The following is a 20,304-nucleotide window of genomic DNA, read 5'->3' as shown; positions in this document are numbered from 1 at the left end:
TAATGAAAAGGTGCCTAGGAGAGACCCAGGCCAGACAGACACGAACATTTCTGACTTCTGGGAGCTGCCAGCAGCCGCGGGTAGCTTTGGGGCTCCAGTTTCAGAGTATTAGGCTTGGGTTGGCAGTGAGCCGGCCTCCCACAGGTAAGTAGTGGGTGTGGCCTGCACTTCTCCCAAGCTGCTTCCCCACCTCATCTTCTCTTTCAGAGAAGAGAGGTGCCAGAGGGACTGCACTTCAATCAGGAGCCTCCTCTGAGGTACGGGCCCCGTGGGGCCTTCAGTGGGAGCCCTCCTCCCTTGGGGTCAGCCTCCAAACTGGGGGTTCAGCTTCCAAGCTGGAGCACATCTGCACAGAGCGGCTCCCTGGGCTGGCCGGTGGGGGGCGCTCTCTCGTGGGAACCTTCGGAAGCGCCGGGCGGGGCGGGACCGGGCGGGGCCGCGGCCCCCTTCATCCCCTCCCCTCGCTCCGCTGAAGTTTCCCCGGGTTCCGGGCGCGTCGCAGCGGCCTCTGGGGAGAGGAGGCACCGGGCCGCGTCCAGCGCTGTTCCTGGACGCCCGGCGGGGAGCCAGGTGCCGGGTTGCCCCGTCGCGCTCGGTCTCGAGGGCATGCGGCAGCCGCTGGGGCCCCGGCTTCCGGGCGAGCGTGTGTGGTGAGTGAGGTGCGGGACGGGAAAGGGGGTTCCCCAATATCGGCCGATGGAGACGCGCGGGGTGACTCCAGGCACTGGGAACTCCGCGGATGCCTGCCCACGGCTTTTCGGGGTTGCTTGGTTTGCAGCTTCCAACCCCCCCCCCCCGCCTCCCGCCCCCCGCCAAATCCAGTCCCAACTCTGGAGGCAGAACTTTCCAGGCGAGTGCACGGGGCATCTTGTCCTTCCCCCCCCCCCCCCCCACTTTATTTTCCTTAGGAGAGAAAAGTTATGGAGACGGCGAATTTGGGGTTGTGGTTCTCCTGGGCTGTGGGGCTGGTGGGCTGATGGGCCGGGGTCACGGGGTGGGGGCGCAGAGGGCGCCCTAGGGGTGCGCTCTGCACAGGTGCTGCTTTCCCAAAGTTGAACTGCTTTGGAGGCGAGGACTCGGGTTCCCCCATGGAGTCCGGGGGAGACTTTCTCAGCTTCGGGTTCACTCGGTGCAGTGGTGTGCAGACTGAGAAAAGCTTGAGCCAGGTACAGGCGTGCGTGGAAAGCTTCGGAAAAGTAATTCTAGACGATTTTGCAAGGCTTATCGGAATTGTTCAGGATGTGTGAGAGTCCGCGGCGACCCTCCAACCCCTCCCTGGGCGGACAAAAAGGGCTTTGTCTGCCAGCAGTGTTACTTTATTGCTTTCTCTCAGAAAGTTTACAGCGAAATTGCTTAGAAATTTCTCAAGCATGTAATTTGAGGAGTGGCTGTGAATACTGGAAACAATTTGGTCTTATTAAGGTGATCATTAAAACTGCCCTCAAAAACATTTGTAGGTCCATTTTTGAAACTTACGAGTAAATTTTCACAAATTTCCTCCCATAATTTGTTTTTGTGCTGAGGCTTGTTGGGCATTTTTTCCCCCTCAATGCTAAAAACTCGACCCCTTGAACCACAACTCCAGTTTTAGATTTTTGCTGGTTAATTGGAGATAAGAGTCTCACAAACTTTTCTGCCAGTGCTGGCTTTGAACTGGGACTTTCAGATCCTCAGCCTTTGAGTCACCTTGGCTTCTCATAATTGGTTATGGTTACTGTAATTTTTCTCTCATTAACTGGTCACTTTAGAAAGTAAAGGTCCATTGAACTTCTCAGAGCTCCCCCTTGTATTTTATAACAGAAAATGAACTTCAGGCACAAATAGACATACTTCCATGCTCATGGGTACTTATTTTTTGCAAACATGCCATTTCATTAATGCATGAATCTATGTACAGCTAAGGAGAATTTTGGCTTTTCCCTAAGACCTATGAGTAGTTCATTTGTTATTAACCCTACTTTTTTTTTTGAGACATTGGATCCAACTTTATGTGGTAGTCTGAGTCCAATGAAGTAGAATTTCTCTTTCTGTCTCTCTCTATGTCTCACTGTCTCTTTCTCTGTCTCTGTCTCTCTTTCTCTCTGTGTTTTATCCAGAAGTGTTACAGTTAGAAACAAGAACCTTGGCTCTGTTAACATCATGCCTATCGAAACAAACATTTTGGACAGGGTTGCTGGCCATTCTAGAAAGCCCAGCAAGCCAACCCTGACAGTGAGTTCTGGAGTACTGGAGATAAGCTTCCAGCACTGTCTCTTGAGAGAGACTGTGTGGACTTCATATCATATACAGACCCAGCCACTTAACCTAACACTTAGGTTGATTGTCACTGACATATTATTAGTGAAATGGGTCATTTGGGCAATGCTTAACATTTCTCCTTTTTCTTTAGAAATTTAAAACTTTGGAAACTTTGGTTTAGTTACAAATCACTCCTCTTTTATAAATCTAGACAATACATTTATCCACTACATGATTGTGAATCACTGGTATTCGGTAGGTGGACATTTGATGATCGTTGTTCTGTATTAGAGTTTGAACTCAAGGCCTTGTGCTTGCTGGGCTGGCACTTTGCTGCTTGAGCCACACTCCAGCCTGGAGATGGGAATTTGGAAGCTTACAGTTGAAGGCCAGCCTGGGAAAAATATTAGCTTATCTCAAACAATCCAGGCATGGGGCTACCTGTACCCTAGCCCCATGGGCAGCATAGGTAGGATGATCAATGCCCAAGGTCTGCTTGTGCAGAAGTCAGACTTTATCAGATAAATAAGTGAAGCAGAAAGAGCTGGAGTATGGCTCAAATGGTAGAGCAATTGCCTTGCCCCCATGAGGCCCTCAGTTCGAACCCTAGTTACCCACTCCCTTCCAAAAGAGTCTGTGCCAAATCAGATCTATTTTGGATATGTGGCTGTGTTATGGAGTGGCTTATAGACAGGTCTGCATATGTTTTCCATGAATAAAAACTCAAGACATTGAAATCTATGATTACATTTTGTGTATGTTCATCAGAACTTATTTGAAATGCTACAGTACATTAGCATCCATGCAGAGAGACAAAGACACACACAGTATTGTCGCCAGACAATATCCAAGGCCCACATTCTCAGTCAGTTGAACACACACGCCATGGGCTGGTTGTTTATCCTCTTTTTACTCCCTTCAAGGGAACAGGAATCCACCATAGCTTAAGCCAACCTCTTCGTTCTTTGGGCTGGGACAAGGGAAATCACTATAATTCAAGTGGGAATTCCTATCACTCAAATTACCCATTAGCCACTCTCCTTGAAGTGTACATTAGTTTAAATGTTTTCTGGCTTGTGATTATATACAACAGAGTGGTTAAGTCTGATTGTACGCTTCTAAATGGCTGAAATTGAGCCCAGGGCATTATTAATGTAGGATAAAGAGAAGAGCCAGGCTTAGCAGTCAGACTAGCCTTTGTTTCAGCCAGCATTGTGAGCTTAGGAACTTTGCTGCACCTCTGTAAGCCTTCATTTCCTCATCTGTATAAATAAAGTTTATATCCATCACCCAAGATTAAAAAAAAGAAAGGTCTCTATATACAGGAAATATTTATGTAGTGGTTGTCCTCATTTCCTCCTAGATACTTGTATCAGTCTGAGTTCAAATGTATATTGTCCCAGCAATGGGTAGATGCTCAAGCCACAGGTGATGAAGAGATGCTAGATACACTTAAGTGTGGTGTTCTCTTTTTGGGCCAAGAGTCTTTTGCTCCTCTCTCCTTCATTGCTCCATCAAGTACTGAGCCTTCTGTGCTTTGGCTAGAAGATCCTTTGTCCTTTCTTGGCCTTACTATGTAGATGGAGGAGTTTCTTGGGACTCCGTGGATGGGCTGGGCATAAACACGGAGAGTTTTTGCTTTTACAAAGGAAGTGCAGGCATTTAGATACATGTGGAGCACAGGAATATGGATTCTAATCTCAGCCTCACTTTTGTGAGCTCCTTTGATCATAAATATATGACTTATCTTCCTTGAATCAGTGTTGTCATTTATGCAATGGAAATAATACTTGCATGAGTTTCTTTCTCTTTCTTTTCTTCTCTTTGCTTACTTATTTTTAGTATTTTATGTACTTATTTTTAAAACTTCTCTTCTTTTTATTCATGTGTTTGTGTGTATTTTGAGACAGGGTTTCTCTATATAATCTGGGCTGGTCTTGAACTCACTGTGTAACCTCTTCTGGCTTTGAATTGAACAATTCTCCTGCCTCAGCCTCCCAAGTGCTAGGATTCTTGGTATATGGCACCACACCTGGCTCTGCATGGGTTATTGGATCCTGTGAAGTCATCTATATGGAGGAACTCTGTCTCTGTGAAGGACCAGTAAGTGCTGGAATTTTTGGAACAGGGCATCCTGATTCTGGTGAGCAAGGCCTACTCAGTGAGCACTGGCTCCACGGTGGCAGGATGTCCATGTGGTAGCTTATGTACCAAGAAGGCATAGCTGCAGTCCATCCTCACTCATTCCTCTCTCCTTTTCTTTGCAGTTCTACTAGACTTCAAGGAAGAGAAATTAGGAAGCTTCTCTATAGGGAATATGTGAGGAAGATTAATTTCAGGGGACTGAGATTATCTAACTGCTGTGATTGAAGGCACAGGGCAAAGTTCCAGAGCAGCTTCAAATGCTCCTTAGAATTACCTATACCATCTCTGACCTCTGTCCTCAGTAGACAGCCATCACAGAGCCAGCTCCCCTTCAGGAGGCATACTCCTCTGAGCCTTCCTGTGAACTTGGGTCTCCAAGGTTCAGCCTGCAAAACAAACATCACTACTCAGCATTCTCCCAAGGCATTTGATTTCTTTTTCTTCTTCCTTCTTCCCCTCCTGACTTGGCCTCTGCCTCACCTAACCCCCAACCTCCTGTCCCAGCTATCGACATGACCCCTGTGACATCACCTCACTCCCATGAACCTTGTCTCCCTTCGTCAAATGTGAATCATTCACATTCTCAGGCTGGGCCAGACTTCATGTCGTTCCAGAAAGCAACCTACACCACCCCTTTCTAACATGCTTAATCAGCCTCTCTTCTCTAATTACTCATCAACTATTAGAATGTCCAGCCTAATTAATGTCCAGGGAAACTGAAGGCTGGAGGATTTGCTAGCCCTGGCGGCTGCACATAGGTGATGTTATCCAGGGAAAGCTTAACAACTGACAAGGTTGCTGGGGTGTGCATTAGCCCCTCCATAAGCTTACCGCTACCCAATGACCTTCTAAGCAAACATGAAGTCTCAACAACAGCAATGTCCTTGCTTTATAAATGAAGCTTGAAGGCAAAGTCTTGTTCTCTCCCTTAAGTCCTACAACTGAACGATTGACCTTGATCTCCAAGTTACATTTGTGTCCATTAGATCTTCACAATTTAAATCCACTGTTTGTTTTGCTTGGAGACATTGGTGTTTGTGGAGAAGTATTCTGTGGGTGTGTTGATGGCTTATTCTCTCTAAATCTCTACCTACAGACTTATCTTTCATTATGATGTCTGCCAGTCAGCCATCTATCTCTCTGAAAGTTGTCAAAGATGAATATTGTCATCACTCTTACATGTGTTAGTTGGCATTCTATTCTAAGGAAGAACTTACTTTCTCATGTTTTTGTATTGTCTTTTGTTTTTGTTTTGGTCTGTAGTGGGGCTTGAACTTGAGTCTGGGTGCCGTCCTGGAGCTCTTTTGCTCAAGGCTAGTACTTTACCACTCTGAGCCATAACTCCACTTGTGGTTTTCTTGTGGTCAATTGGAGATCAGAGTCTCACAGACATTCCTGCCTGGGCTGGCATTGAACTGCAACCCTCAGCTCTCAGCCTTCTGAGTAGCTAGGGTTATAGGCATGAGCCACCAGTGCCTGGCTTTTTATTCTCTTTCATTAAGAAAGATTCATGGACTCCTTTATATTCAATACATTCAAATCTTTTACTTGTTTTATGTATTTTGATGTGCAACTAGTCCTCATTTCAGCCAGTGGAAACTTTATGACACTTGCTCTTATAATCTTTTGACACATGCCTATCATTTGTTGAGTATTTATTTATTTTCTGGCACCACAGGATATTCTAGGTGCATCTTGTACTTTTTCTAAACTAGTTCATCTTCCCTTTTAGTAGAGAATAACACTTTTTTTTGCCAGTCCTGGGGCTTGGACTCAGGGTCTGAGCACTGTCCCTGTCCTCTTTTGCTCAAGGCTAGCACTCTACCCCTTGAGCCACGGCGCCACTTCTGGCTTTTTCTGTGTATGTGGTGCTGAGGAATCGAACCCAGGGTTTCGTGCATGCTAGGTGAGCACTCTACCATTGAGCCACATCCCTAGCCCCGAGAATAGCATTTTTCTTCTTAAAATTGCCTAAGTTTAAGGGAGTACACCATGAATGTTTTGATATACTTAGCTTAATATCACTATATGTACACATGGCGAAATGATTACTGAAGTTTAGCAAATTAACATATCTCTCCCATCTCATACAGTAATCTGTGTGTGTGTGTGTGTGTGTGTGTGTGTGTGTGTGTGTGTGTGTGTGTGTGTGTATGGTAAGAGCACTCAAAATCTGCCATCTTGGCAAATAGCCGGTGTGTAAAACAGTATTGTTAACAATAGCTCACATTTTTATACTTCTGGGGAGGGGAAGGAGAAATAGGAAGATGGAGATCAAGTGGTGCAAAGTTAGATGGGTGCCAGTGGCTCATGCCTGTAATCCTAGCTACCCAGGAGGCTGAAATCTGAGGATCAAAGTTTGAAGCCAGTCCAGTTGGGAAAGTCTATGAGACTCTTATCTCCAATTAACTGCCAGGAAAGCCTGGAATGGAGCTCTTGCTCAAGTGGTGGAGTGTTAGTGTTGAGCAAAACTGCTCAGGGGTAGTGTCCAAGCCTCAAGACAGGCATAATTTAAAAAGAAAAAGGTACAAAATTGCAGTTCTGTAGAATGCAGAAGTCTAGAGGTTTGATGTAAACAGGCTGATGTGAGGAGACCAAGATATGGAAAGTTGAGATGTCCATTCTATGGTGCTGACCTTGCTCCTATATCATTCTCAAGACAAAGCCAGGAAGTCAGTAAGTAATTGAACAAATAAACATGTGTATATACAGTCCATACACCCACATGCATTTATAAAAATTTCTCTGCTAGTTCCATATGAATTAAAAATCATGCATTTTATACTAATACCTCTAATTTCAAACCAATGCTCAGGCATCTTTCTGTTTTTTCCCCTCTTTATATTTGTGCATTTCTTCTCTCGTAATTAGAAGGTTGAATCTGACGGTCTTCAATGTTTTAGCTGGTTTACTCAATGTAACCAGTCACCCTGCCTCCTCTGTGCCCATCTACCTTCTTTCCCAGGACCTCTTGTCCTTGACTGCCAGGCCTGCATCTCTGTGCAGCTTCCCCATCAGGCTCTGTTCCTTCCCATTCACAATGACAGCCCTTGACTTTGTGTACCTGCCCACACTCCCCTTTATCACCCTGCATTCTCAGCTTTGAGCTGACTGTTCTAGGAAGAGAGGAAAAGAGAAGGAAGGGAAGAAAGAAAAAAAGATGGAAATGGACAGAAAGTAAAAATAGCAGCGGAATGTGTACTTTAAAATCTTTTGCTATATGTTGCCAAATAGTATTCCTCGAAAGTTATATTCATTTGTATTCTCATCAATGTGATATTAAAGTACCACCTCTCCCCTGCATCCTTGTTAATCCTGAATATTATTTATCTCTTTAAATGTTCTTAATCTGAGAGCACCTTACTTTGGTCTCTGTTTAAGTTCATACCACACTTCATTTATGCCCCCTTTCACCTGCTGGCTCAGAATTCTTCCTCCTTGGCAATGCTGACATGTTGACAGTTCTTTGTGTGGAGGGCAGTCTTGGGCATTTTGGCCCATGTAACAGTGTTTCTGACCTCTTCCTGGTAGATGCCAGTAGTATAACACTTGTAACTATCTCAGTGTCTCTACATATTTCCGTGTATGTATAGGAAGAAGATAGGATTAGCACTGTTTGGGACCCCACAGTTCTAGATTATAAGGTTTGTGAGGGTATTTTTACATCCTTATTAATGTCTTCATACATCTCTGTCTTTGCATTGCCTATTAGGAGCAGTAAAGAAGTATTAACTGGACTGGGAAAAGAAGAGTCAATGAATGGGTAGACTCTACTACAACAAGACCAGTAGAACTTGTCTATCAATTACGTGCACATAACTCTCCATAAATCAAAGTTCCAGGATCATTCAACAGAGAGAAAAGAAAATAATCCCAAATGAGGTGCAATTTTTACAGGCTAGTAGGCCATTAGGATAAGTAGGATTCTAGGATTACTGGGTCACTATTAGTCTTAGATTTCCACCTTAATTTCATATTGCTACACAATTTACATTTATAGCTATGTCCAACTGATAGACTCTGCTTTGTTGAGGGGCAAAGGAAATTTTCTTTTTAGGGAGAGCTATAAAGTAACAGCTTTCACAGTAGTAGGTAGATGTAAATAGGGTACATCTCTTAACTTTTTCCAAAACAAGCAAATTGATTAATCATTGCGATATTCTAGAATATATTTGCAGTTTGATTTTGACATTTTTACTTGGTTACATGCACTTTTCTCTGATCATCTTTTGTCAAATATTTTAGAGAGAGAGAGAGAGAGCCATTTATAAGTTTTTATGGTACTTACCACAATCAGATTATAGTTCTTCAAGAAACAGTAAAAAAGTTTGCAAAAGGCATTCTTGTCATTATGGAGAATAATTCTCCATATTTCATTTCTCATGGAAGCAGATAATTGGTTTCCAAAAAGAGCTCTAATCATTAGCATGAAAAAAAGAAAGTTGGACTGGGAAGAGGAGAGCTGTCAGAGTCTTCCGGTTTTAGTTTTCTTTTCTGTGAAGTAGAAAATTTCTTATTGATCATCTGACCATCTCACCACAGGATCCAATGGAGAAAGATGTGAGCTCACTCTGAAAGCTGTTTGGTGGTATGTCAATGATGTCAATGAATGTGTCTTCACAGGCTACTCCATGATACCAATGGAGTGGTCTGGAGGAAGTGTGGTAATATACAGCTTACATGTGGTATGTAGATGACTTACATCATAGTAATTGGAAAATGTGCTAGCCTGAAAATTCACTTAATATGGCTCACTTATGAAGCACCATAGGTTAGCAACAAAGTATGCTGTCAGGTGGGGGCTGCTTCCACTTTTGAATACAGGACCATTTGGGAACTTGGCTTAATGCCATTACCGAGCATGAATTGAGGTACCACATATTGCTAGCCCAGACAAAGATTGATATTCAAGGTTGAAGTACATTTGCTACTCAGCGCCATTCACTTTTGCACCATCATGAAGTCAGAATTCAACTAAGTAATCATCACAAATTGGGAACCATTTGTAGTTAGGATGATAGACAGCAGATTTTCAGCTGAGCTGGCTAACCTCTTTTTTCCTGACTATAAATATTCATCTGAGACTGAAAATGTTCAGTGGTATTGGAAAAGCAACAGCTAGTAACTCTGAACTGGGTGGGAGAGAAGGCCTGAACTTCGGGGATGTTCTTCAAGTTACCCTCTAGGCCTGAAGGAGCCATGTCAGTAAACTACTGGATCCCTCACCTCATTTCCTGGGAATAGGCTTAGCATGGGGCTCACTGGACTTTCTGAGTTTTCTAGACCCAGAAGTCCATGGGGTTTTCCAGTTGCTGTGGCATTTATTTCCTCTCAATATTCTAAATTAGATTTTCTCTTCCTTTTTACCACAAAAGTAATTAAGATTCAAAAAGGCGAATTGTTTTCCTGAGGCCCTATTGCTAATTACAGAGATCAAGTTAACACCGGTGTGTCACAGTTTAGGCTTAGCACCTTATTTAAATAGCCTTAGGACAAAGGTACTCTTCCTGTCCCCGTTTTGTAGATTAGGAAATTAAGGCACAAAGAGGCAAATGAACTTGCTAATAAGACTTCAAACAGAAGTCTAGCTCCAGAGACCTTGCTTGTTTTCATGTGACTATTCTATCACCCCAGCATCATTTGGCTTAAAGGCAGTTTTTCCCTACTGTGTGACCTAGTACCCTTGTCAAAATCCCATAATCTTATAGCCGCAGGGTGTTTCTGTGTTCTCTATTCTATTCCTCTGGTCTATGGGTCTGTCATTATTCCAGTGCTATCAATTTTTATTACTGTAGCATTATAATAAGATTTAAAATCAGAAACTGTAAGGCCTTCACCTTGGTTTTTTCTTAAGATTGTTTTGTCAGCTAAGGTCATGGGTGGTACTGTATGGATTTGGGGATATTTTTCCCACTATTTCTACAAAAATATAATTGCAATTTTGTAAAAGATTGCACTTTGAGCACTGTGGAATATTTTAGTAATACCATTTTCTGGTCCATGAGCAGGCAATATTTTTCCATTTATATTTGTGTCTTCCTTAATCAGTGTAGGAGCTTTTAGAACTCCTTGGTTGTTTATTCTTCAGTAGTTTATTCATGTGTGTATGTGTGTTTGTATGTATGTATGTATGTATGTATGTATGTATGTATGTGTGTGTGTGTGTGTGTGTATATAAATGTACACATGTGCATATGGGTACTGAGGCTTAAACTCAAGGCCTGGGCACTGTCCTTGAGCTTTTTTGCTCAAGGCGCGTGCTGTATTACTTGAGTCACAGTTCCATTTTGGGGTTTTTGTTGGTTAATTGGAAATAAGAGTCTCATGGAGTTTCTTGCCCCTAGCTGGCTTTAAACTGTCATATTCACATCTCAGCCTCCTGAGTAGCTAGGATTACAGGAGTGCGCCACTGGTGCCTGGTTCAAGTGATTTATATCTTCAATGTATGTCTTGCAATTTTACTGAATTTATTTATTCTAGGAGCTTGGGGTTTTTTTGAGGTTTTTTTTTCTAGATAGAAGATAATTTAACTTCTTGCTTTCCAATTGGTTGTGCCTTTTTTTTCTTTCTCCTGCTTGTCACTGAGTAAGCATGTCGAGGGTAGGTACTCTGGCCTTGCTCCTCTTCTTAGAAGGAAAGTTTTGTTTTTTCCCATTGAGTTTGATGTTTACTGTGGAGTTGTTCTGGGTAATTACTCGCCCAGAGGCTTATCTGCTAATGTTTGAACACCAAATCAGAGTTCTTCTACTGTAGCATACTGCTTTCTTCTTCCGTCTCTTGCCCTTCCACTCCTCCTTTTATGCTGTGTTTCTCAAACAGTTCAGAGGGAAAGTGACAGGTTTGAAGGCCTCTGCTTTGTCACCATGCCTTTACTGAGGCAGAGATTACCTTTGCTTTAGTGTAGTTATAGGATGGCCTTGTCATCATTCCCTATGAAATTGAGGTGTTAGAGCATAAAATCATAGATACCTAGAGAGTCACAGGCATATTTCATCATATTTCTGGAAATTTTGACTGACCTCACCTTCTTTGGAAGTGCTATCACTGGTACCTCTAGGAAGTACTAGATAAAATGAGAGGATGTATTGGGTTGGGAGAGACAGGGGAGGATGATGAAAGGCATGACATAGATTAAGATGCATTGCACTCACAAAAGGACATGTTGAACTGAAACCACCTTGTACAACCTGTTAAGGATAGTAAAATGAAATACATAAAAGAAAGTACTATAAAAAAGTGGTATTACCAAAACTAAAATTAAAAAATAAAAAGGAAGTAGTGCTAGCCAAATACTTAACTTCCTGTGTGTTAGAAGTGTTGCTTGAATGGCATCCTTCCAGTATCCAATGTGGTTGTAGTGATTCTTGCCATTTTCAAGGAAGGAAAAGGTTCTGTTCAAATTAGTGAGGTACATGGTTAGAGCCACTGTTGGAAGGGATGGACCAACATCTGACAGGGTCCTTCTGGTGGCCTCTCACTGTTCTGTCCCTTCTGTGCACCACAATCTGCCATGCTTTACCCAAAGGGTACAGTCTACCCCAGAACTTCACAGGTCTGGTTCTTCTTTGTCTAACTTGTTTTAAACATCCATGCCAAAATGTTTTGTTTTTTTCCTGTCTTCATTCTGGCTCACCAATACCAGAGGGGAACAGAGATGAAAAATCTACAAGATCAACTCCCATTTAGGAGTCTTGGAGACCTATGGCAGGGTTGAGCGACTCAATTAGGCAGTCTGCCCAACAGGGACTGTGAAGACCTGCCTCCATGGTAGGGGAGTAAGTTTTTGTGGCTGATCATTGCTTCTGCTCTCTAGGTCAGGTCTCTCAGAGGCACAGACTATAGCTTTGTCCCCTGGGAAGTCCTTTCTTGTTCTTGGTCCTCTGTGGCCATGTCTCCTTGACAGAGGAAGAACATAAGCCTTTCCAAGCCAATGGCTTCCCTGGCAATACAGCTTCTTCTGGTTTGCTTGCTTTTAGTCAGTTCTGTGTGCCAGTTACCACATCCAAATTCCAATCTGGATCCAATTTTTAACCATGTCCACTTTCTAGCTTTGGTGCTTGACCAATCTCTTACTTTTTTGCTTTGATATCTCCTTGAAGTCCAGTTGGAACATTTACATGGGTAGGAGGATGCACCTTAGTCAGCTGTTTACTACAAGCCTGCCTCTACTGTAGGCCTATTTTAAGTCAGAGATCTTTGAGAAAGGCTGTGTGTGGTGAATGCTCGTTTTTTGCTTTTTGTGGTTATAAAGACAATTGACTTTTCTGTTCCTCTCAGATCCCGACCCCCAATATCTCGACACCCAATATCTCGACACTGCCCATTGGCTTCCAGTTTTGCTTGAAGATTTACCCCCCTTCTTGCATGAGACCTGCTGAAAGCTAGAAGGAATGGCCAACACTTCCTCCAGTTGTTACCAATCCTTCAGCTAGAGCTACAGGTTTCTTAGGCAAAATACAATTAACTGACAAAAGCAGAAGTTTATTTTTCTCTTGTGTTCTGCAGTGAGTGGTTCAGGTTCAAGGATTCCTTTGTTCTTGTTTCTTTGCCATGTACTGGGCTGTTGCTTCTGAAAAGCTCTGCTTTAAAACTGATTGTCTTTATGTCCAATGAAGAAATTATCTTTTGCTGTCAGTGCAGTTCAGTGGTAGAACAATTACCTAGCATGAAGAAGGCCATAGTTTCAATTTCCAACTCCAGCAAAAAAGGGGGTGGGGAGGGAAGGAAGCAGAGAAGCAGGGAGGAAAGAAGGAGAGAAAGAAAGAAGAAAGGATAGTGGAAGGGAGCGGAGGGAAGAGGCTTAAACTAAGGGCCTTGGTGCCATCTCTGGACTTCTTTTTGCTCAAGGCTAGCACTCTACCACCTAAGCCACGGTGCCACACCAGCATTTTCTTAGTAGTTTATTGGAGATAAGAATCTCACAGATTTTTCCTTCCTGAGCTGGCTTCAAACCACAATCCTCAGATCTCAGCCTCCTGAATAGCTAGGATTACAGGCTTGAGCCTCCGACTCATAGCAAGAATTACTTTTCTTTCTCCCAAATATCAATACTTGTGGTTTATATTCTGTTCAGAGACAAATCTACTGATGATGCATTTGTTTCCCACAGCAATTTCAAATTGCTGTAAACATGTATAAGTATTTATTCTCAGTTTTTGTTTATTCCCATACTGATGGAAACTCACCCATGACTACTTTGATTTGAGCTGCTCGGAGCTTTGGCCTTGCTTGCATGTTCAGTGCTGTATCACAGCCCTGCATGTATTCCAACTTGCCAGAAGGGAAAAGGGTTTGAAGAGTGCATGCTCAGTGTCTTAGGGCTGACCTGCACTAGCACATTCCATTTGTGCTCACTTTGAACTAGCCAGACTTTAGTGGTGCTAAGTGGTCATTCCAGATGCAAGAAGGCCAGAGAGTGGATCATCCAGATGGACATCAAGATTTGAACTACGACTCTGTTATTCTGCAGAAAAAGGAAAACATGATTAAACAGTTCACACTGTAGAACATAAAACTAAAAACATTTTTTGAAGAAATAATTGCAAGAGAAGTCACAGGACAATTTGCAATTATAGCAAATATGTTAGCAGAATGGCTGTGAGATCAGTGTCACAGCATGTACAAGCAGGCGTCTTAGTCAGGGCCTGCTGGCCTGCTGGCCCTTTGATGCAGCCTGATCATCAGAGACCACTTGGGTGGTCAGGCAAATAATGAGAAATTGACCTACAAAGAGGCTGAGATCCATTTTTAGGGAAAACACAAGAAATAAACCCCCAGGTTATAAACTGAGTTAGAAGCCACAAGCCTATTATCAGAGTTCCTAGTCAGCAGCAGATCCCAACGCATCCAGTAATGTAGAAGTCAGGACATAAAGGCATGCATGAGGCGAGGTGGCTACAGTAATTTTACCCTCAGACTCAACAAAACATGGGAGAAGATGGGCCCTAGAGACTCATGTTTATAACCTAGCTCTCAAGAGACTGAGATCTGATGATCATGATTTGAAGCCAGCCTGGGCAGAAAAGTCCATGAGACTTTTCTGATCAATCTCCATTTAACCACCAGAAAACTGGAAGTGGTGCTGTGTCTTGAAGTGGTGGTCGTGGTTTGAAGCCAGCCTGGGCAGAAAAGTCCAAGAGACTTTTTCTGGTTAATCTCCATTTAACCGCCAGAAAACTGGAAGTGGCACTGTGTCTTGAAGTGGTAGGGTGCTAACTTTAAGCAAAAGAGCTCAGGGACAGTGCTCAGGCCACAAGTTTAAGCTCTACAACAGGCAAAACAAACAAACAAACAAATAAAAAAACAACAGGAAAACACAGTACAGAGGGAGAACAAAAATCCTAGCTAGCCAGTGTGAATTGGACAGTTCTCTATTCCCAACCACTTTACCAACTTCATACTGTTCTACAAAAACTCGGGATGAGGAGCCGCCTGAAGTCACCATTACTATAGCCCCTATAGCTAACAGTTTGTTCTTTTTTTTTTTTTTTTGGCCAGTCCTGGGGCTTGGACTCAGGGCCTGAGCACTGTCCCTGGCTTCTTCCCGCTCAAGGCTAGCACTCTGCCACTTGAGCCACAGCGCCACTTCTGGCCATTTTCTGTATATGTGGTGCTGGGGAATCGAACCCAGGGCCTCACGTATATGAGGCAGGCACTCTTGCCACTAGGCCATATCCCCAGCCCTAACAGTTTGCTCTTTATTTTTACTTTCTGTGTATTTTTAAAATTTTTATCTTATTTTAAAGGTGATGTACAGAGGGGTTACAGTTGCATACAGTTGCATAAGTAAGGTAATGAGTTACTCCTTCTCTCATTTTCTCTTGCTTTCCCTCCCTACCCCGGCTCCCTTTCCCTCAAGTAGTAAAGTTCATTTCCAACACAGCGTCTAGTCAGTATCACTGTTGCATTGGCTCACCCTTTGTCCCACTGTTTCTGTGATTCCCTTTCCCTTCTCCAAATCAGATAAACTTATATACAAGACAAAGTGTACAGAAATCAAATACAGTGACGATAGGAAATAAACCAAAGGAGAAAAAAAAGAAAGACAAAATCAATACCTACAAATAGTATACTAAAAGAAAGAGAGAAAGAAGGAAAACAAAACAATAACAAAAAACTCCCGTTTCCATATCATGGTGTTCATTTCCAAATGATCACGAACAAGGCCACACTAAAGCTACCAGCACAACTATTTTCATTACAGCATTGTTTATCATAGCTAAGATATGGAATCAACAAAGTTGCTCCTTAGTAGATGAATGTATCAAGAAAATGTGGTATATATGTGTATATATATGTATACATTATATATATATATGGAACTCTATGCTTCCATCAGAAAGAATGACATAGCCCCATTTGTAAGGAAATGGAATGACTTGGAAAAATCATAATAAATGAAATAAGCCAGATCCAAAGAAACACAAGCTCTATGGTTTCCCTAATTTGTAATAATTAGTATATGCTTAGGATAATTCCAGTAGAGGATTAAAATAGCCTAATAGCTATGTACATATGACCACACTTTTTTCTTTATTGTGGTCTATCATCTCCATCCATTCAACTAAGGGAGGTTGAGAGTTCTAGAAAGCGTATGTGCTATGCATGAAGACCCTCTTCCTGTTTTCCTTCAAGGTACCTTGGGTTTCCAGTGGTAGTTAAAAGCTCACAAGAGGGACAAAGGTGGTGTGAGAGATGGCGGGGCTTGAGGGAATTGTTTAGACTCATCCACATGGAAGAAATAATTTAACAGTAGTCTCTTCGTGGAAGGGAGTTCAAATGGAAAAGGAGAAGGCTGAGAGGCAGCTCATGCCTGTAATCCTAGCTACTCGGAGGCTGACCTCTAAGGATTGTCACAGGAAAGCTTGTGAAACTCTGATCTCCAATTAATCACCTTAAAGTTGAAAGTGGAGCCATGATTGAAGTGGTAAAGTGCCAATTTGGTAAAAGCTAAGGGACAGTGCTAGGCCTTAAGTTCAATTCCCAGTACTGGCTCAGAAAATACAACAACAACAAAAAAGAAATAAGAAAGGAGAGGACAGAGAACCAAGTCTAGATTGCCTACAGTTCAAAGTGGATGGAAGACAGGAGACAGGAATATGAAAGCAGTGGGAAAAGACCCAGTAGAATCAAGCTATAGAAGCTGAAGTAAGACTTTCAAAGAAATAGCCATGGTCAACTTCCACAGGGAAAGAAAAAAAAGAAACATACAGGAAACAGAATTTGGGAAATCAGATTTTATGCCTATTTCAAGATAGATTCTATGTGTGTACTTTGAAGACTAGGTAGGCAGATACTAGTTCTGCTTCCAACACATTTAGCAGTTAGGTTAAGACCATAAATATTTAATAAATTATGTCATAGGAGAGATGCCAAGTATTTCTCAAGTTTTGTTGTTGTTTTTTGCCAGTCCTGGGGCTTGAACTTAGGGCCTGGGCACTATCCCTGAGCTTCTTTTGCTCAAGGCTAGCACTCTACCAATTGAGCCAAAGTGCCACTTCTGGATTTTTCTATGTATGTGGTACTGAGGAATCGAACCCAGGGCCTTATGCATACTAGGCAAGCACTGTATCACTAAGCCACATTTCCAGCCCACCTATACTTTCGTTCCACTTCAGTGTCACCAAAGCATCACTTAGTACTATGTGATCAGATTTCCATTTCCTGTAACCTCCACTCAACCCACTAAGAAATCAACCTAACATGTGCTACGCATTTACCAAATGCCACTACTCTGAGCATTAGGCATACCAACACAAGAGTTCTCTCAGGGTTCAGCCCAGTGGCTGAAAGAGTTTGAATCTAGTGAAAAAATAAAGCTACTTTAGGTGAATCAACATATTCGTCTCTGAAAGTTCTAGATAACAAGGGGCCTAAAGTTGAAGGAGCAGGTAGAAGAGCAGAGCTCTTAGGAATGCCACAATAAGAGGGCGTTGTTGATAGAAAAGGGAGGAGCTTGTTCCTGAACTCTTCTTTTAGTACTCCCAGCTGCCAAGCTTCTTTGCCTATTCAGGGACTGTATCTAGCTTGTGTCTCCAGGATTGAAAGACTGGTCTGTCATATGACAGTTCCATCAAGGCGACAGGCCTCGTGATAGCAATTTTAATTTCCATTTAATTTTAATTTTAAAATAAAAATCTTTTTAAAGTTTATTTATTTGAGATACAGTCTTGTGTTAGTGAAGGCTGGCCTTGAACTCTTGATTCTTCTGTTTCTTCCTTCTGAGGGCTGGGATTAGAGGTCTGAAAACAGCTCTTACCCAGAAGCTTCCATGGTTGACCACACACTGGAGGTGCCACTTTGGAGCATGGGTCAGTGGCACACACACTAAAATGCACACATGTATCTGTGTGTTGCTTTTGCCTTGCAAATTGGCTGCAGGACCCAGTTGGCCCAGGCTGTCATTATTCTACCCTTTGCATTCCTCACAGGAAATGTAAAAAAAGGAAAGTGTATTGCTCCTTTTCTCTGTAATGTCAGCTGCAAATCTGGCTAATCTTTAAAATTAACACAAACATCCATGTCATGGACTTCCTGTGGCATATAAGACCAGGAATATATATGGAAGTCAAATTAATCCTTGACTACACTGAAGAACATTTGTGAGACAGTCTCTAGTATGCAGCAATCTGGTTGGATTGCAACACAGTCATTGTCCCTCTATGCAATCCATATAAGCATGTGCAGATTACTCATTTAGTAGAATTTAGTAGGTTTCTTACCATGTACAGAGAAATCTATTGAATTCTTAGTATGTGTGAGAGAACTACAATCTCAAGCCTTTGGGATTATGATTTATTACTCTCACTCACTTCTTTGAAAGTTGGTATAACTAGAGAATGTTATGTGTACTAGTTTATTCTCAAAGATTATAAAAATCCACAGCATATTGTGGCTTCTCAAGTACATATTTTAAGGCATTTTAAAGTACTCATTGGGTGGTATGGTCAGCAGGGAGAGGGGGATACTGCTTATACAGTGAGTGCAGAGTTCATGGAAACAAGAGATGATGTGGTACCCCAAAACGGAAGCATTTGGGAGCAGTTAACATTCCTCAGGGCAAAGAGGAGGGGAGGTTCACTGCTTGTAGAGAACTGCCTGATACTAAGCAACCTAGCACCCCTTCCCCCATCTCAACTTTGAAGAGATGAAGCAGAGGAAATCACTATCTCAGCCTCAGGCTATTCACTCATCCCACACCTTGCTGGCCAGCACAGAAGCTTTTGATATAGTCTCCAAAGGCAAGCCCTATAGGGTACAGAGCAAATGGAGGGGTTAAAAGGGGAGCTGGAGGGGCAACTTGATGTGTGATCAGGCACTGCATTCACTTGTCTTTTCTATTCATTTGCATGATGTGATTACCTTTATGTCAGGATGTGAACCTGATGGGAGAGGGAGGCAGGCAGGATGAAGAGGTTGAGCCTCCTCCCTCAAAGGTGACTACTGCATAAATTGTAATGATTGGTCTTGCTGGAGGCCCCGTTCTGCTTTGAGATCTCCAAGGCCTACTAGAGGAGCCATTTCCTATGACAGCTGCATGCTTGTAAAGTATTATTTTTCTTTTTGTGGAGAGTTTGAGGATTTAGTGGGGCAAGGAAGAATTTAGAAGCAAGATGGCAGCATTGCAGATCACTGGTCATCTGGTGACTGGTCACTGTGGGACATCAGTAGGAGGAAGATATATAGAGCAAGGGACTCCTTGTGTGTCCTTAAGACTGGTGGCAGGGCTGGGAATATGGCCTAGGTAGAGTGCTTGCCTCGTATACATGAAGCCCTGGCTTTGATTCCTCAGCACCACATATATAGAAAAAAGCCAGTAGTGGTGCTGTGGCTCAAGTGGCAGAGTGCTAGCCTTGAGCAAAAAGAAGCCAGGGACAGTGCTCAGGCCCTGAGTTCAAGCCCCAGGACTGGCAAAAAACCAAAACCAAACAAGACTGGTGCCAGGGGACATGTCACAAGATGCAGTAAACAAGGGAATCCAGTAACAGCCGGATTAGGACAAACCATTTGGACCCAAATTTGTCTGTTGCAGATTTTACTGTACAAAGAGAGATTTGCTTCTCCATGGGAAGGCATTTGTTGTAAACAAGCACTTGAGAGTTTTTCAAAATAATTTTTACAGGGGACAAGGTTCTTTATGAATGAAAAATATTTCTTTCAGCTATAACTTTCCATTTAAATGTTGACATTTTTTACTCTTTCAAAATGTAAGCTACTAAAATGTGGTTACACAGTTCTCTAAAGATCATCTACTCGGGCATTAGAACATGTGGAGTTAGATATGGTAACTTTAAGTATATTCACTAGTATATTTATTTTATGAGAATCAAAGGACAGAAGTATCTCATCTTTCTAGCCCAAGGAGCTAGACAAAGGTGAAGTTTTTGTAATAAATTAAGCACAATTAAAGATTTACATTACATTAAGATAAACTAAGTCAGGAAATTTGATGTTCACATGAAGTACATGTGTCACCTCTTTTATTTATTTCTGTATGTTTCCATGTCTGCCTTCCTGTTTAATCAAGGAGCTTAAGCCTGTCTTCAGTCATCAAGAACATCTGGGGAACAATACCATTGATTATAGCTGTTTGTTAAACAAGTCCTAGTTTAGAAGCTGTGTGTGTACACCACACAGTATAAATCCACCTACTCGATGGGGAGAGAAGACAGTAGGTGAACTGGCTGACATGCCACAGGCTATTCTCCCTGCCTAAAGGGTGCAGAGTTGTGCTTTGACATGAAAACCTATTTATTCTGCTAAGCTCTAAGAAATTGAGTAACCAAGCAACTATAAAGGTTTAGCTTTCCCAAGGAAATGATGTAAGTCTAACATGATAGGGAAGTAGATTGGTAATAGCCCTACCTTTAGCAAGCACCCCAAAAGTAAACATATTGGTTTTTATCTAAGATTACCAGAGGC

At 42.4% G+C, this 20,304-nt stretch overlaps 1 protein-coding gene across 3 annotated transcripts in view; it reads left to right on the top strand.

Annotated features, from left to right (window-relative positions):
• The first annotated feature begins 495 nt into the window (after positions 1-495).
• Lpar3 (lysophosphatidic acid receptor 3) overlaps positions 496-20,304 on the top strand; it is a 79,018-nt gene continuing 59,209 nt past the window's right edge. For 2 of the 3 annotated variants that reach the window (XM_048351675.1, XM_048351677.1), the window contains exon 1: positions 6,824-7,059. In XM_048351675.1, coding sequence (XP_048207632.1) covers positions 7,009-7,059 — 51 coding nt within the window. In that variant the 5' untranslated portion in view covers positions 6,824-7,008. Of the gene's footprint in view, positions 651-6,823; positions 7,060-20,304 lie in introns of those variants that run through there. The other variant, XM_048351676.1, reaches the window with a different exon arrangement.

The sequence above is a fragment of the Perognathus longimembris genome, chromosome 7 (assembly GCF_023159225.1).
Source record: "Perognathus longimembris pacificus isolate PPM17 chromosome 7, ASM2315922v1, whole genome shotgun sequence".
NCBI classification, from domain to species: domain Eukaryota; kingdom Metazoa; phylum Chordata; class Mammalia; order Rodentia; family Heteromyidae; genus Perognathus; species Perognathus longimembris.
Note: the sequence above shows the minus strand (reverse complement) of the source record. Positions and strands in the feature narration are given on the sequence as shown.